The sequence below is a fragment of the Lichenostomus cassidix genome, chromosome 2 (genome assembly GCF_008360975.1).
Source record: "Lichenostomus cassidix isolate B80296 chromosome 2, HeHo_3.0, whole genome shotgun sequence".
NCBI classification, from domain to species: domain Eukaryota; kingdom Metazoa; phylum Chordata; class Aves; order Passeriformes; family Meliphagidae; genus Lichenostomus; species Lichenostomus cassidix.
Window position 1 is genome coordinate 14,004,323 of NC_139482.1, and position 18,684 is coordinate 14,023,006.

The 18,684-nt window shown below is 39.1% G+C and overlaps 1 protein-coding gene across 5 annotated transcripts in view; it reads left to right on the plus strand.

Annotated features, from left to right (window-relative positions):
* Positions 1-18,684, plus strand: part of EPC1 (enhancer of polycomb 1) — a 64,076-nt gene that overhangs the window by 23,869 nt on the left and 21,523 nt on the right. For all 5 annotated transcript variants that reach the window (XM_085050378.1, XM_085050374.1, XM_085050376.1 and 2 more), the window contains one exon: positions 17,068-17,227. In XM_085050378.1, coding sequence (XP_084906504.1) covers positions 17,128-17,227 — 100 coding nt within the window. In that variant the 5' untranslated portion in view covers positions 17,068-17,127. The remainder of the gene's footprint in view (positions 1-17,067; positions 17,228-18,684) is intronic.

Here is an 18,684-nt window from a genome sequence, read left to right on the forward strand (position 1 = left end):
AGCAAGCCCTTAAATCTGCTAATCTTTCCATTGAGTAGACCACTTTGCTTGTAACTTTGACAATAATTGTGCCCTGATTATATGACCATATTCCTCAGAAATGTATATATAATTATTTATCAATTTGTAAAGATTATTTAGTGTGAGTCTTGAATACCTGTAAGTTAATGCAATATTTTCTCAAGTTTTTGTTTGATAGGATCAAGTATGTGTATACGTGTGGGCATCTGCTCTGATAGAACAGAATATTGTCATTTGCAGGCTGTAGGTATATGTAAGAAGTTACATGTTGTTTTTCTATTACATTTCCACATTGTACTTGTAAGAGGAAACACTAGCTTTAGGACCAAGGAACACATCAAATGACCAGGCAGAAAATGCTGGCTGCTGCTTTTGTGTCTGTAGATGTACTCTTCCTGTTTACTGGGTATGGTCTGCTCTCCCTTTCACCAGTGTGTGTGTATTTCTGTGCATTCACTTTATGTGCTTTCAAGGACTAATCCTGTTCTGAGTAAACATATATGTGAAGGTGAATTGCATGAATTGAGTATGGAATAAAAGTCTGAAAACTTTCTGGTCTGTCAGTTTCTTCAAGCACAGGTATATAGTTTGAGAGAGGAAATGATCCTCTTAAGGTTTAAGTACCATACTTAAAGATTTGTTTCCTTTTTATTTAATCAGGAATTAAGAAATGAATGCTTTTTGAATTGGAAGCTTTCAAGAGGGTATATTTGGAAAGGGTTGCTTTCCAACATCCATTTAAATTCATACTTTATATCAATTTCAAGACTTCAAGGTTCCTTCCAAATTGTAAACAGAAATCAGAGATGCTGTAGCCTGCCTGGAAGACTTACAAAGCTTACATTTGAGGAGAGAGATTGGTAGTAAAGGCTGCCTTATATGCACATTTAGTGCTACTGTTTTCTGTTACGATTTGAAGAGCTGTAATCTTCAGGTTTTTTGTTGGTCAGATGTTCAATGCGGAACATCTGGGAAGGTGTTAGCATGCAAAGATGAATTCTGCATAGGCTTCTTTTTCCAGATTTTCCTTTTCAAAACTCAGGGATTTTATGCCAGGGTGTGTTGTTGTGAAAGTGTGATGATTGTGAATTAAAGATGTTTAGGAAGTGGCAGAACAGTGTACGTTGCTTTTCCAGACTATTGATTTGCAGTTAGTCTCACTGGAAATGCCCTTCTTAGCATAGATATGAAAGCATTTTACTTGATTTAATGTTTTGGGGTTTTGGGTTTTTTTTTCACTCTTTGTGCCATCATTGTTCACCACGTTACTCTGTGTAGTATGTAACATCTTTTCTTCCAGGCATTTCCCAGGATTTAATTATTTGAAATGTCCCATTCTCTTGTGTTTCTAAATTCTCTAGTTTTGTTCTCCTTCTTAAGTTTCTTTAAACATTAGTGATAAAACTGGATTTCTGATTTCCCCTGTGCCCTTGTTTTTGCTTAAGAAATGCAGCTTTTCACTGTGAGGTGAAGTCTGCACCCCCCACCCCTATCCTGTATTACTATTTCAGCAAGACATGTCCTATGTGCCTTTTTGATACTTGATTTTTCTCAGTACTTCAATACAAGGAAGAATTCTGAAAAGAGTGGTAGAAAATAGGAACTGGCTTCTGAATAAGATTTTGCAATATTGTGATGTGACTTAATTAAAATTCAGTAATGATATATCTCGTAAAAGAGCTGAATTTAGGACAATAGGGTGGTTTTATTGGAAAGTTTAGGAGTAAGACTACAGGTAAGAGCTAACAAATCTGAGTCCTGCAGAATGTTGTGTATTTTATACAGAATCATTTCAGCAGGTTACTTACACGGAAGTGTTGAATCTTTCAGATACTTATGGATGCACTTACGTACTCTCTTCTGGTTCTCAACAATTTTTTTTTTTACTTTCTTGTGTTCTTTGCCAAAGATGAGGACCTTGTTTGCCCTTCTCTTGCTATTTATCTTGTTCAGTTAGAAGGAAGTTCTTACTAATACTGGTGTACTTGTTCTGTTCTCTGATGAAGATGCTGTGGTCTTGAAGCAGGCCAAGTACAAAATGAGACCGTTCAAGTTTTAGGATTAAAGGTAGTTTAATACAGCCCCTCTTGGAGAACTAATGTTTTTCATAGTTAGAACTTCAAGTCAGTAGGCAAGAATTTATTTTCTTGCTGTGTGTATGAGGTGAAGGTACTTGAGCTGCTAAAACTGAAGTAAAACAGCTTCCCTTTTTTGGTTAATAATGTAACATTTGTTCTGTGAGAAGTAAGTGTGTGTGGGAAATCAGTGAAACATGCATGTTTACAAAGCACCTCTGTCTAATTAACCTTTACCAGAGTTGCAGGTTAAGAATGATTAACAGAACTTTCTGTTGCATGTTTGTGCTCTCAGACTTCCCCTGAAGGAAAATTATTTCCTTTAAGGTGTCTTGCGAATTTTTTTTCAATATTCTAAACATCTTCACAAGACATGTCTTGGACTGGAACAGAAAGCATGAAGATTGTTGCAGTTAATTCTTAAACCCTTATGTCTGGCCTGGTTTTCCATAGCATCTGTACTTCACTGCAGAAGGATCTTGTGCTGGTAGTTGAGAAATGTTTTCTTTGAGGGCTTTAGCTGTCTATAAGTGGCTGGGACGTGGGCTACAGAATGTCCTAGAAATAAAGTCAAAACCTTACCGGGGAAGCTGGTGAGGAGAGAGAAGCTCTGAAATGCTCTAATAAGTTTCTGTTACTGAGGAAAGTAACAAACATCAGAAGGTAACAGTTTTGTTACTGTGTGACAGGATAGTGTGAAGTTCTGAAGCCATTCAGAAGCAGTAAGAAAAATATTCATGGATAGTCTCACTGGTAAATGAGACCCTATCAAAAAAACAAACCTGTAAAACCAAGTCATCGATCTGTTCATTATGCATTCATTTAATCAGGTAAAAAAAGGCCCTGTGCATGATTTAGTAACCTGATTATTTTAAAATGTTGTATACAGAAGTTGGCTTAACTCATCAATTTTGAAAATTAAAGTAGTGAGGTATATGGACATTTTATTTTGGCTTGTATTAAATTGTGGTTACACTGCTGTAGTTTTCTGGAAAATAATAGTTTGAATGTTTTCCTGTGTTAGTTTTCTCATGCAAATCATTGTCCTGTCTCTCAGCAAAGTAAGTTTGGCTTCTTGCTTACTTACTTAAGAGGAGCACTGTATAAGAAGCACTTGTTTTAGTTAGTAGAGGGAGGGGGAAGATTTAGCAATAGTTTTGCTGTAGAAAGTGTCTTATCCCCAGTTGTTCTGCACCGTGGTCAGGTGTGTATGTAGAGTTCACATCTGTGTTTATACTGGCTGGATGTTTGTTTTGTTTCTGTGGTTTATTCCCACCATTGCCAGGGAGAGTGAGTGTGCACAATTTAGGCTGTGATGTAATTTCTCTTCTGAAGTTCACAGGGTTAAATACTGGCTGAGAAGTTAATTCTGAATTGTTTCAACACTTCGCTCTTGCACATTTGTTAAATATGAATTGCACATTCACATTACCTAAGAATGTTAGGTGGGATTTATTGGTGAGAGTTTGAAGGAAGTAAGACCACCACTTTAGCAGATGGCACTCTCTGCACAGGAATTGGAACTTGAGGTTCTGATTCAGCTTTTGGCAACAATATCATTTCCAGGGATTGAGGGAACCTCATCTTACTTTGGCTTGCAGTTACTGTAAGCCAAATCAAGCCATTTAATGTGGTAAATGCTGTGAAACTGAAGCTGCAGTTGGTGATTTAAAAGCATAACATATTGGGCAGCTCTGAATTTTGTTCTCTAGGAATGTATGCAGTGTCAAGTTGGTATTAATGACAATTACAGATATTTCGCAGCCTCTGGTAATTCACATGGCACCAAGTGGTGAGAGGGACAGGTAGGATGTCTGGCATAAGGATATTTTCTGAAGTCTTGTAACAGTGTTTCTCTGCTGTTACATGGGCTGTATTCTCAGACTCAGTGTTTGAGAAGGGCACAAAGCAGTCTTTAAACTGTCTGCTGTGCTTAATATGTTTATATATTTTGTAAATATATTTATCTGTATTGTGTAGACACATCAAATCGTGGATATTCATACCACCGTAACTTGATTCCCCTGTAGCCTGGAATGGCCCATTGGGCATCAGTAACAGTGAGCAGCTGCACACGTGGGAAAGCAAGCACCTCTGTGTTGTGACTGAAAGCATGGGATTCAGCTGACTCTCCTTGTACATGACATTGGGCAGTCCTGTTTTGTCCCAGTCAGACACTTAACTCTCACTGTGTGCACAGAGGGAATAACAATGTCACTGAAAACATACTGAGCTTACAAGTATTAAAGGAGTGCTTGTCCTTAGAGGAAATCTTTCCCATTCACTTCTGTTCTTCTTTCTTTCCCACCCTCCTCTATATGGCTTTATTTTGTTACTGAGTGTTTATACCAGCGTTAAAAACAGGTCTGATCATAATTCCAGGTAGGTCATGAGTTTGAAGTGCTACTTTGCCATCTTGCATTTTTAAAGCCAGTCTAAATAAACTTTGGGATTACAAAGCGCAATGAATAGGTGGCCTATGAAGAATGATGTCTTGGTGTCTGACTCATAGGAGTTTATCATTCAAAATGTACTTTACTGATCAGGAAGCTTTTAAGTTGATATTTCATCTAAGCTTTTCAGCTTAATACAGCCTCTGCTCTAGGTAGCATCTTTGCATTGAGATGTAGCAATGTTTGTTCTAAGTCAAGCAAAGTGTCTAAACATGCGGATTTACAAACTGAAGACTGACATCTGTAGCAGGAAATACATAGATAAACTCATTGCAGTAGTGCAATCTTTGGAAAGTCTGTTTTAAGTTATTCAGCACTGCACCTGTGACTGTCGCTATTGAAGAAGCACTTTCCCACCTTTGTGGCTTCAGACCTTGAAACTGATCTATTGGTGTTACTTATACAGAAGCTCAGAGTGTTTAGTTGAAAAGCATGGTTTTACTTGCATTTTGATGAATGTACTTTGACAAAATTTAGTTATCTAGATCCATTCTAAGTAATTGCTAAGCAAGTTTCTTCTTTACTACCAAGTTGCTTCTTTACCAGATGCCTTATGTAGTATAACTCTTAATTATGTCTCTGCTGGCATTTTTATTTGGTGGGGTGTTACTTCCATTTTCTCAAACGTCTTTGTCAGCTCTCTTGATATCTTGCTGTCTTGGTACATTGAAAAATCCCTCTTATGAAGTTACATACTGCAATGCTTTTTTAATTATTTTGTCTTATAACGCAAGTTGTAATTTGGAGAAGTACAAGATAGGAACTTTGCCATTGGCACTGACAGTTAGTTATTCAGAGACAAGGTTAGGTATACTCTGCCATCCTGTGTGTGCTTATGCAGCTCACATTTCTGCTCGTCACAATATAGCTATTTATTTCCATTGTGTGCTATACAGAGGCGTAAAGTACTTACATGGAGATATTGTGGAGTTTCCTGAAAGGCTTATTTAACACATTAGCTTTTAGTCATGGCTGTGGTGCACTGTATGCTTTTTCTGCAGACTTTTTCTTCCCCATAGCACTAAAGTGGTTAATGTTAAAACGTTTTGTTTCTTTATTTTTCAAATCGTAAATAAGCTTGATAGTTTCAGACAATGCTCTGGAAGCTTCTGTACTTTGAATTTTTTAAAATGAGCTGTCACATATGAACTTTTTATGTGGAATGCACATGTGACTTCTTAAAAGGTGCTTAGATTGTTTAGATGGTACGGCAGATTTCTTTCTGGTTATCTGACATAAGATTCTGAGCCTCAATTCTTGAGTGAATTTAGACAAATGTTGATACTTGGTTTTCTTGTTAATGGTTTTAATGTTTTTCTGTCCCCATATTATCGTATAACGTGCAGTAGAAACACCAATTAAATTCTATTACTTTTTAATGTGAATGACTGCTTGAGGTAATGAAACTGTACTTTACAGAAGAGGTAGTTAAACCTGACAGGAATGTTGTAAATGAAGCGGTCTTATGGGAGGTACAGCTGGTTTAGTTTTGTGTGTTAGAGATCCTGTGTAAACCCCATTCACTCACTGATTTATTTTTTTTATTGCTGTTTTTGGTTGGGGAGAAAGTCAGTTGAACAAAATACAAGGTTGCATATGTACTGAATTTTTCTCAAACCTCTTTAGCATTAGAGTTGAATAGAGCATACTGGCCTAAAAAGTTCACAGAAGAAAGAAATTATTGGATGACTAAACATAGACTGAAATATGACTTCTGCTCCCATCTTCTCAGAGAGAATGGCTGTAGTAAGTAGCGTGGCTGTGGATTTTGTGCTTTTTTTACTCTCCTTGGTAATGATGCCCATGGGCTCCTTTTTGAGATGGTGCTAGGCAAAGTGGTACTCTGATAAAATGCACACTTGTCTTGCAGTTAGTATCCAGAAATGTTTCTACATTCTGTGAAGAGTTTGGTTACTAATGATCCCTGGCATTTAAGCTGGCCCAGTCAACCAGATAGGACATATGTTTATGTAAAGTCCAAGTTTATGTAAAGTTGTGCAATTTGGTGTTCAGAGATATGACAGTCAGGCTATAGGTAATGTTGAGTTTTGGAGTCTTACTGCAAATTCTGAGGGGAAAAAATGGGAGTTCTGGGTAGGTAAAGTTTTCAAGATCTGTTTTTAAGCCCCCCCAAACAAATTAGGTCCTGTTCTTAGACTTGTTTTTTCTCAGACCCTTTGATCCTCTGTGGATCTGGGAAATTGTTGATTTTTGCAGTTTGTGAAGTGTGGCCTGTAGAAGGGGATGTTTCTGAGCCCCTGGCAGGCTGAATGCTGGGGAGATGGGGATGCTGCTGAGACTCTGACGGCTTTGTTCATTTGTCTTACCTGTCTTGACTGTAGTGTGTATTGCTGCCAGGTTGACTGGTGGATTCAGACATTCAGACTGATAAAATGTCTTAATTGCAAAGGGAGAAAAGGGTTGGTTTAATGAGGGTGATTTTTTAAAACCTGGTCTGAAAAACAAATCCAGTGAAAGGAGTGATAGACATACTGGGTTTTTTTTAAAGTTTATATAAAAAATTTTGAGAGAAATGTAAAAAATTTCACTCAGCTGAGTTGACTTCTTTTTAATTCTGCTTTCTGTTGCAATGTAGATTCTTAGCCTTTAACTTCACCCAGTGCTATATAGTACTCAGTGACAGTTTGTAACTGGAATAGCTGAGGTTCGTGTCTGTGTTGGAACACAGGACCCTGTGTCTGTCTGCATATTGAAGTACAGTGAAACAGAACAGAAACTTGTTTGCTGCAAAGTTTGGCTACCATGTCGGTTGTCATTCAAATGACACGACACTGCTCTTTTTTTCGGTGCTGAACACTTAATCAGTAGTGTCAAGCCCCCATAACTAATAAAATGCTGGAATCCAAGTGTAAGCTATTGCTATGCATAATTATTTGAGTTACAAAGTATTGCTATACACTGTAATGTTTTAAGCAAATTGCAAGATAGATGCAGTGATATCTTTTAACTTCGGAGCTTGATACGATTATGAGTCAACTGAAGAAACTATCTTGACCTTCCACTTCCATATTCCACATATAAGGGGAAAATAATTCTACTATAAAGCTTTATTCAGGCTCTTCTAAATGGTCTTATAGCTGTAAACTATGATAATGAAAGGTAAATTACAAGAGCTGTTCTCATTCAGTTCTAGACTGTATCCTAAAAGTTTTATTGTGAACTGTAAAATCTCAGTTTACTTTGTGTTACAGTCTGATGTCAGTGTGGAGTTCATGCCTTGGACTACTTACAGAATACATTTAAAGCATCTTAATATGTTCTTTAGAATCCTTTATTTGAGGGGAAATCACTTTGTTTACTATAGATGACTGAAATAATTTTCAGGCATTGCAGTCTCAAATTATAATAGAGCTGCAACAGCAGGCTGAGGTAAGGAAGGGGCTCTTGGACAAGTTTGCAGTTAAGTCTGGTGTGGCAGAGTTGTGTGAGATGGGCTGAGCCAGTTTAAATGTGTTTGTAATGAGAAGAGGCAGTTCCGGTGTTCCTAGAATTTGTCCTGGTCTTTGCTTTACCTGTGAGCTGATCTAGCTCACAAGCCGAAGACTTGCCTAAGAGTAACTTCCCTTCTCACTGTGGTCTGTGGGTTACAATGTTGCCTGGGCTGAAGAGTTCGTGAGAGCCAAAGTGATTACAGAGGAAAAGACGGGCAATCTGTGGCTATTACCAACACTGAGGAGGTGGTTTAGCACCTTCTGCCAGTTTTGATCTTTCACGATTCCTAAACAAAATATTTCAAATTGATAACCAAGTCCTGTGCTTCAGAATGCATGTTGTGCAGTGGCAGTTTGGCTGGCAGACAAGACTTTTGAGGTGGTCTGAATGGGAGCTGTGCCTGGAAGGAAAGAGGTGCTACATTATGTTTGTGAACTAGACTGCATAATCAATGTATGTGTTAAATACTAGAATTTTCCTGATTCCTAGAGTTCATAGGTTGTGTACGTTATCCTCTCTGGCATGTTTTGAGCCAGTCTCATTCATCGTCTCATCTCTGCCTCTGTTTTGTGTAGTAATTTAAAACATGAAACTGATTTCAGTCTTCTGGTAACAGGAGAACAAATCACCATTTCTTCTAGTGTTGTCATGAGCTCTAGTACTAATGTTAGATTTCTGGGTCAAATCCCCTGTGTGCCTGCCACCTGTCTGCCACCATTCACTGGACAAGTATAGCAGGTGAACATTTCCTAGAAGTTGTAAGTAATTTGCTGCTGGGAGTCCACAAATACAGAAGCAAGATTTCTTCCAGTGACAGGACAGGTTCCTTCCATGCTCTTAGAAGTGTCTGATTTGAATGTGGGGAAAGTAGTCTACTACAATGCTCAAGATGGTGTGGTTGACCTCATTTCTGACCAGTCAATGTTCCAGATAAAAAGTCTAATAATTAGCAAGGGTTTTTTGCTACTTTGTTAATTACAAAACCATGCATTTTTTTAAAGTAAGTTTGATCACATTTTCACTGAATAATTGCTATTTAAACCTGTGCAACTATTTTAAGTTGGCATTTTTAGCAGAGATCTGATTATTACAGTGATTACAGTAGAATCCTTCTTAACTGACTACTCGAGACTGACAGCAGTTGCTAAACAGAAGTGACCTCCATAGTTTTCCTTTGTGTTTGGAATATGAAGGGACAGTTTTAGGCTCTGCTGTAACAAAGGAAAAACTTTTACTATGTAGAATGATTCAGGGCATTGAGAGATCTTGGCAGAAGAGCTTCAGAAGGGAAGATCTACAGCTGTGTGGTTTGGGTCAACCTTCAGGCAGCTTTGGTTGGTACAGGATGTTCACCCTGGTCCATATATACTGGGAGTTATAATAGAAGGATGACAACAATTGGTTGTGGGCCAGATGAGGGGCAGGGAAGTTACCTGCTGTCTTCCATAGGACCCATCACAGGTAGAGCAAGGAATCCTGCTTTGCTGACCCACCATTTCTGTCCTGTTTTGATCATGTGTGCTTCTTGTGACCAGATTTAAACTATTGCTAACACTTACGTGATGTTCATGTACTTCAGTTCAAGAGGGTCAGAGATGCAGTTATGCTTACCAACAAAACTGTTGCCTTGGCTTTATCAAAGGCCAGATCTATCAGCTGATATTCAGGAGTTGGGTTCTGGGTCTCAGTCAAGGATCAGCCTAACTCAGGGACTGAGTGTGCCAGAACACCCATTGAAGGCTTCTGTGCATTGCAAGGCAGAGACTCTGGTTGTCCTCTTCAGTGTGACTTAGTCAGGTCTGGAACTTTTCACCAGCAGATATTGTAACACTTGTTCCCAAACAAACTTGTCAGAATGTCTTTGTTGTTTTGCAAGTGGTTAGGTGTGACTGCATATGCATGTGAGGAACTAAAAGCAAAAGTGTGTGGTATGTTACTATGATAAGTGCTTCTGTAATAACCTGTGAAGCTGCTGTTCAGGAACAGCTGAGCATTTTTGCTTTCCGTCATACTAGAAGCCACTAGAGCCACTTTCTGCCCTGAAGGTAAGAGTAATGCGAAGGAGGTATCTCTGAACAGTTTGCATTGATCTAAGATCCCAGAAACATATTTCCAATGCTTGAATTGGTTCTGGGAAGGGAGAAGGAATTATGTGAGGGATCGGGGTGGCATTAAAAAAAAAAACCAAATGTACTTGTTTTGCACATAATTCTCAGAAGTTAGGAGGAGCATGAAGAATAATCTTGGATATAAATTGTGTCTCATTACTAAGTTACAGGACAGCTAAGATGTGATAACAGGAGAAGAAGAGAAGAGAATGAACCAGTTCAGGTGTTTTATTCCCTTCTGTCTTCTTTGTGCACAGGTATATTGGATTGAGTCTATAGGCAAATTTTCTCCAGTGTAACTTGACTATCATGCTTCCAAGAGGCTGTCTTCGCTGATCATGCACGTTACTGAGATCCTTATTTGGCTGAGACAGGACATGTATCCTGTAGGTCACTGAACAAGCAAAGGTGGAGGTTGGAAAGCGATTTGTGTGCAGTAGGTCGTAGAAGTGCTTCAGCAGCCCTGACTGTATGTTATGGAGTGAGTTAGTCTGAAAGGTCTTGGTCTGCAGCAGGGTCTCCTACCAACTTTGCTCTGTTTTCCTCCACTGTCCTTCTGCCAGCAAATATTGTTGATGTAAGAACATTCATCATCCCTGTGAATTTAGCAGCCAAAGATCTTGACCTTAAAGGCCTGGAATCAGGTTGTTTATTCACCAGTTCACCACCTCTTGATGACATGATGAATAACTTCTGATCTTTCCAGTTCCTAATGTTTTCTTATTTGATATTAATTATAGAGTAATGTGTGTGTGTTTCAGATGAGCTGCAATTTTGTTCAATTTTGTGCATGTTTAGAGGTTTTTTTTGACCATAAGCTGTTAGGAGTTAAAATGTATATTGAAAAAGACAGGTCTCTGAGTTTGTATGGCCTTGATTGTGTGTCAGCTGTAATCTGTTTCAGTGTAACTGTTGTGAACCTAATGCTTCTTGACAACTGTCTATGGAAACTGGTAGCCCTTTCAGTTCCTGTGCCGTAAACATGGTGAGTGCTGTGAAGTGGTAGCCTTGGAAAGCACTTCTGTCAGGGGTGGATGTGAGAGGATTTTTCCCAGTCATACTGATGTAAATCAGCAGTTCTAAAGAGACCAGTAGATGGGCAGTGGTTTGCCTTATTTCCCAGTAATGACACAATCAGCTGTAGTGTGTTTTTGTATAGGTTTTGTGCTTCAGAGGCAGAGATGTGATTCTGATCTGCACAGCCTTGAACTCAGTCCTGTGTGCTTTTTATAAGTACCAGTAATTTTAAAAACTCCTTCTACTTGTATACCCCACCTTTTGCTTCCCCCAGCAGAAACAGCCACTCCTTTGCTTAGGGTAAGCTTGGAGTATTGGGAGCCTTTCTGATCTGTTCTGCACACTGGACTTGAGAGCTGCCTCTTTTGGTAATTTCCGTAAGCCAGTGTGCCTTAAATTATTATTTCTAAGAGCTCTGAAATAATTGGAGAAATTATTTGAGGAAGCAAAGAATCGAATTATAAAACAGTAATTCCTTTGTTTCTTGAGAAGATGCACTCATTGCTACCACAGTAACATTTTTTCAGTTGCCCTTTTAAAAGGATAATATGCATTCTGTCCCTTTGATTTGTTCAACTGTGATGACAGGGTTATGTCACTTAGTCTTTTAATGCCTTGTGCTGTGGTTATCTTATTTTTAATATGGTTTCCAGAGTGTACTGCAGAGTAGATACTTTGTCAAAGAAACCTCTGTGCTCTCTAGTGTGAGTTTTCTTTTAGAAACTGTAACTAACTTAAAATCCCACAGTCACATTGCCAAAAATTTAAGAAGTATTACCAAAATGTGAAAGAAGGCAAGTACTGCTTGCTTTTCAGTTGCTGTGCTTGTTCCTGCTTGCAAGCAGGAGTGCCTACTGGTAGTTAGTAGAGCCACAGTCACCGTATCCTTTCTTTTGTGTTCTAACTATTGTAATTCAGATTTTTTTAATGCAGTGTGCTAGAAATGGATAAGCATGCAAATACTGAACTTGTGACAAAGAATTACACCTATATCCTTGCATTATCATTTGAGAGAAGTCCTACTGCCCCACCACAAAGCAGCACTGACCATAAGTTCCAGCTCCTTCAGGCTGCAGTGAGAGCTGCTCTGCTGTGTTTTGATTTCCCTAGTGCCTTTATTGCTTTAGACTGTCCTTTCACGCATTTTGCTTTGGAATGTGTCTGGTGATACTAGTGTGCAATAAGTGTGGCTGCAAGGGACAAACTTCCTATCCGTAAATTAATGAGGAAGGAAGACCACACAATGATGAATTGTGCCAATGCATAATTTTGCTTAGGAAATGTCTCAAGTACAATCATATTTTGTTACATTCTACATAGTCAGAGTTGCTGTGTTGGTGGGCTTTTCCTGTAGACTCTCTTAGAGGAAACCTAAGGGAGGAAAGTGGTGATCGAGCTTTTGGTCATTTCAACATCCAGCAGTATAATCTGGTATGTGTTGCCATATTAACTGTCCAAGTAATCTTGTGGATAGGAATATAATGTGGTGAATAAGGTGCAGTTTATAGAACCATGGAATATCCAGAGTTGGAAGGAACCCACAAGGATCATGGAGTCCAGCTCCTGACCCTGCACAGGACTACTGCAAGAGTCGCACTCTGCCCCAAGAGTGTTGTCCAAACACCTCTTGAACTCTGTCAGGGTTGGTGCTGTGACCACTTCCCTGGGGAGCCTGTTCTGGGTGAAGAACCTTTTTCAAACTCTAAACCTCTCTTGACACAACTTCTAGCTGTTCCCTCAGGTTCTGCCACTTGTCACGAGAGAAAAGAGATCAGTGACTGCCCCTCGGTTCATGTTTCTTGCTGAGTGTTCCAAAAAGTGATGAATTTGTTCCTTCCCTGAGACATCCTCTATCTCCAAGCTGAGTGCTCCCACTGCATCCCTTTTTTGTTGGGATTGTCAGACCACATGATGAGCCAGTATAGGAAGCTAACCTGATGGAAAACTAACTTGGGGCTGGGAAGAATGAGCAGATTTTTTGGGTTTTCTTGTATGAACTCTTTGCTAATGCAGATTTGTCTGAGCATTAATAAAATGTAAAAGGAATGAAGTTTGAGGAACAGTATCATTGTTCTGAAATTACTGGATCAAATTAGCATCGCAGCACTCCCAAAGTTGTAACTCCAATAGCATTTTATGTCAGGCAGAGTAAGCAACTGAAAATGAAAGCTTCTCTGGATATAATCATAACTAATAGGTTAAAAATAGTTAAATGTAGAAGTGGAAAGCAGGTTCAGTGGGAATAAACTACCTTCAATAAGAACATGTTTTGAAACAGGATGTGTGAAAGATCCAAGGGAAGCAAGCTTGGATAGAAAGGGGAGAAAATTCGGAGTAGTCTGCTGTGGTGTTAAGCAGTTCAGGCTGAGGTTTTTTTGTAAAACAAATGCGGATATTTCAGTGTTGTTTCAGTAAGTAAGGTACATTAAGAAGTGTTAGTGCACTGAAAATGGAAACTGGTAAATAGTAACAATATTTATATGAAAGGTAAATCTTGGAAGAAGGAGCAAGGTGAGATCCATCTAGCAACGAAGGTGTAGAGTAAGTTGAGATACTTTGTAAATATATGTAGTAAGAGGAAACTTCTCTTGATACTATGTGATACTGAGATGGTTGAAATGTTTCATGAGTCTTAGTGGGGGTTTTTGTTCTTGGTATTCATTGTAAAGACTTCTTAAATGTAGTGAAGCAGTTAAGCCAGTCTAATGGCTAACTGCTGCCAAAGGGAATCGTTTTTCTCTCTTCTGCATTTCCCCACTGCTTTGCATATGTGCACCCTGGCAGTTCAGGGATCCAGTTTGTCAGAAGACTAATTGTTTCTAATTGTTTTCAGGGGAAATAACGGGAGAGTGGTGGCTCTTTGTGGATTTGGTTCCCTAAGCTGTCATCATAGATTCAGTCTGACGTGAGGCTGTGGTAGTATGGAGAATGACAGCAATGCACACAGGACTGAACCTTGTGGTGGTGGCTGTTAAATAAGTTTCCTTGCAACATGACAAATTATAGCCCTTGAGCTTGATTAACCTGTCTAAAATTCATGTCAGGAATTTAAAGAAACAGTCTGGAATAATTTTACAGCTCTTTGAGAACTTCAGAGGGGCAGATGATGTTTGAGGAGAAAAAAAAGAACAGTTTAGTGTGTTTTCTCTAAAAAACAAAAAAAATTCCCAAAATCATAAAATCCCTTTGAAAATCCCAACTCAAAACCTTGTAACAGTCACAGACAGTTGAAAAGGTGGAAGCTAGAGGGTTACAAACAAGTTATCTTACCCACAGTTCCTGGAGGAGCATGGATAATGTAAATGATTTGCCCCCAGTGATCACTTGGAAGATACTAATCTCTATGAGCAACTAATAAGAGGTTTTCAAGAACAAACCCCAGTTAATCCAGTCAAATTTCTTTTTGTGGCAGGGCATGGAACCTAATGGATAGTGGGATAAAAAGAAGCTTTTTGGTACCGCTCTGTTATGCGGTGAATGGAAGCAGTTGTGTAGTGGAAATAAATCTGCTTGGAAAACTGTATCTAGAAATAGATGGACAGGAATGAAAACATTTGTTGAATTTCCTAGGTCTGTCTTTAAATGCCTGTTGGTGTTTTCAGGAGTGACTGGGACTGCAGTATGTACATACAAATCTTCCTGTAAGATGAAGGGCAGCCAGAAAGTTTGATTAGGATTTGAATTTAAAACCATTCTGACAAATTGAGGAAACCACTGCATTTTTAAAGGGAAAGCTATGGATTCTGATGAGTGAGATGTTGCATCTTGGTGGAAGTAATCAGTTGTGCAATCACAGTGGAGAATGACTGCAGAATAGAAACTGAAAGCCATAGTGGGTTAGTTAATAGTAGATACTTAAAGTGCTTTCTTGCTAAAAATTACTGCTTTCAGAGCTAACAATTGCACCTGATTTATATTTATTACCAGGATAGAGAGAGATGTTCTGAGCTGCCAGCTGAGATTCTGAAGGTGGGAGCAAAGTTGCTCTTGTGGATTGGTCCAAATAAGTGAAAACCTTGCATGGAGGTGTAAGGAGAAGTTGCCTTGTCTGCTTAGTTTCTTAGTGGAGTGTCTCTTGGGGTGTATTGAAATCTATATGAACAGCAGGTTAACTTTTTTCAGTGGGGGAAATTTTATCCTGTTGCTTTTCATAATATGTGGTTCTACTAAGACTCTGCTCACATACTGACTGGTTTTGTAATTGGGATGAAAGACAGGCAAAACCGTGATTTGTGCTTCTGTTTCAAGAGTACTGTTAAGATTTCTTTAAATACAGATTACTAAAACCTGTTAGTAAAGAAGTATAGGCTAGTGGTACTTACTAGCTGTGTCCATATCAGAGACAGACCAGAGAAATCGAAATCTTAATTTAGTGTATGACATCCTTTTCTTCTCTGAAATAAAGCATTCCTTTTGGTGTTTAGAAATACAAATTGGGATAAATACCCACCAGGAACCCTTAATATTATTATAAAACCAGTAAGCATTTGTTGTTATTAAAAAAGCATTGACTAATGTTATGCATTTGACACGGAATCCTGCTGTGCTATATGAAAATAAAGCTTAGTTCACTGTTAGGCAGCAAATTGTAGCTCGGGGGACAAAATCCTGAGGAATTGTTACAGTTTACAAAAGGTGGAGGTGTCTGACAGAGGTGCTTCAGTAAAAGTTAGAAAATAAATGGCTTTGTCCATACCTGAGAAAGAATGCTACCACACCTCCTAGGTGATGTGTGTGTCTGAACTTCAAAAATGCTGCAGGTCATAACCAGTGCTGTGAATTTTACTTGCAACTGTGCTATGCCTTATTCTCATCATTAGTCTCCTTCTGTGAAGAAGTTTTTTAACTGGGGGACAGATGTGAAATAATTTCTGCAACTTGTTTGAAGATAGGCTGAAATCCTATGAATTCCTTTAGCAGAATTGCACGTTGGAACACAGTTGAATTTCAGGCTGCACCAACGTTGCAGTTTACAATGAAGCCTGTTTTATAATCTTCCTGATTGTTTAGATTTTTCTAAAGTTTAGACAGAAGGTCCTAATTGCCCTTATTGTACCAAAGGAGTGAAGTCGAATAGCCAAAGGTGTAATAAGATCATGTGGACGAACATGACACATTCAACGTTAAAACCAACTATCCCTGCTACCCTTTTGCTGTAGTTCCTGCTTTTGAGTATTTTAGTAATCTGGTTTATAGCATCTCACTGGGAGATGTATTGGCATAACTATTGTAGCACCGGTTTACTGAGCACCTAGGGAGGAACAAAATAGAAACTTAAACCAGTGTTGATAATAAGGAAAAAAATACCTTGTTGTATTGTCAGTAAACCCCTTAAAGACATGCACGCATGTTGCTGCATTGGTTTTTGTTAGTAACGATATGAACCCTCCTGGTACTGCTTACTGTCTTGAGTGAACTACAGGGAGAATGGATTGCAGTCTTACCTTTTTTTGATGGATTAGGAGGAGGAAAGGGAGGATAATGGGAAGCATTGCAATAAATGAGAATGTCTTCAGGAATCATTCACTCGGTGAAAATAGCTGCTGTTCATTGGCAGTGCTGGCAAGGCCTCCTGGTTTTCTGATACCACGGGCAGTAAATGGCCAAGGCAAATACGGAATAGTAGCAGAGCCAATATCTGTCTGCAGCTGCTTGTTGTGATCTGTATGTGTAATCAATCTAAAGTGTCTCTCCACAAGCATTTCAGTACGGCTCTGTGTGTCTCGGTGTGCCAGGAGCGCGCGGCGCGGCGGGAGCAGTTGGGAAGCTGCGGGGTGTGTGCGCGGGGACAGCGCCACCTGCCGGGAGCCCTCCGCCCGGGCAGCGCGCTGCGGGTGCCACCAGCGACTCCTCTGCTCAGGGCTTTGCAACCTCCAACTTGAGCTGGTCTGAGCTCTGGAAATAGTTTCTCAGGTTTTTGTTTCACTTTTGTATTTATAGGAACATCATCTGCAGCGGGCTATCTCAGCACAACAAGTCTATGGAGAGAAGAGGGATAACATGGTTATACCAGTTCCAGAAGCAGAAAGTAATATTGCATACTATGAATCTATATATCCTGGAGAATTTAAAATGCCAAAGCAGCTGATTCACATACAGCGTAAGTAAAGTAACACGTTCATTGAAGTCTACATTGAGAATTTAATTTTGCTGGTAGTTAAGACATTATTCATAAATGTTGGATGAGCTCCCATCAAGACTGACTTCTGAGAATTAATTTTTTTCAACATGTGGAAAAATACATACTACTTGCTGAAGAAGTAAGTTTAATTCTTGTTCAGTAGTAACAGTTTGCAGGGAAATCTAGATTTGTTAGCAAGGACAGACACAAATCTACTTGAAAAGGAAAATACGTAAAGTATAGCTGAGAAACAGAATACCTACCCCTGAAGCATGACCAGGATAAAATGGCAGTAGAGTGAATTGGGAAGCCAAGCAGAAATGGCAGTAGCAGTATTTGCCTGTGCCTAGTAGAAGTATTTTACATCTAAAAGCAGATGGTGTTTGATATCACTAATGACTTGCAAATTTGTTGTGGTTTTGTTTTTGTTGGAGCATAGCAGTTACTTGGTATGGATATGACGCTTCATGTGAGCACCACATTACTTCAGATAACTTTGAGAAAAATGATGAGAAAAACAGTCTGTTGCAGAATTATGTTGCATGGTGTAATGAGTAGAATTTAAAAAGTACTATCTGTGCTATGTAAACATATGCCTAATTCACTTTGGTTAAATGCTCGACTTCTCTATCAGTCTGAGTGTCAGTAATGGCTTAAAATATTTGAGTTGTAGAATAGTGTAGGATGGAAGGGACCTTTAAAGATTGTCTAGGTCCAACCCCCAGCAATGAGGGGGGTTCAGCTTTCTCAGGTTGCTCAGAGCCTGGTCCAACCTGACCTTGACTGTTTCCAGGGATGGGCATCCACCACTTTCCTGGGCAACCTGTTCCAGTGTTTCACCATCCTCATTGTAAAAAAGTTCTTCTTTCCTACTAGCAGTCTTCCATGCTGATATAAAGGTTATACTTTTCATTCTTGTTTCCCTTATCTAGCAGTTCTAATAGCTGGAACTGTGAATTTTAAGCTGCGTTATATTCTACTTATTAGTTTATTGAAAACTAGGCATGTGTTTTCAGATGTGCACTTGGAAGGAAATTTGTGTCTCTTACCAACTAAAGCAATTTGAATGAGGCATGAGAACTACAGAGTCATGTTTCAAATGCAGAGTGGTGCATTTTTGTAGGATACTGTGGAAAACAGTTGTTTGCATTCTGCAGAATATTACTTATATTTGAAGATGCGTTGCTGCATATGGTAGATCGTGCTGGGCCAGTTTAGTCTGACTCATTGACATCACAAAAATCATTGATGAGAATATGTGTGAGATCATTGTAGTGCAGTCTGTACGTACTTTGCTAGGAGTACCTTTGTGTGTTTGGGCTGAAATCTTAACTGCTGATCATACAATGCATAAAACTGCAGAGTGCTTGGCAGCATTGAGGATTTTGACAAATATGAAAATTGCTTACTTTAGTGAGCCAGAAAGCTGCTAGGTT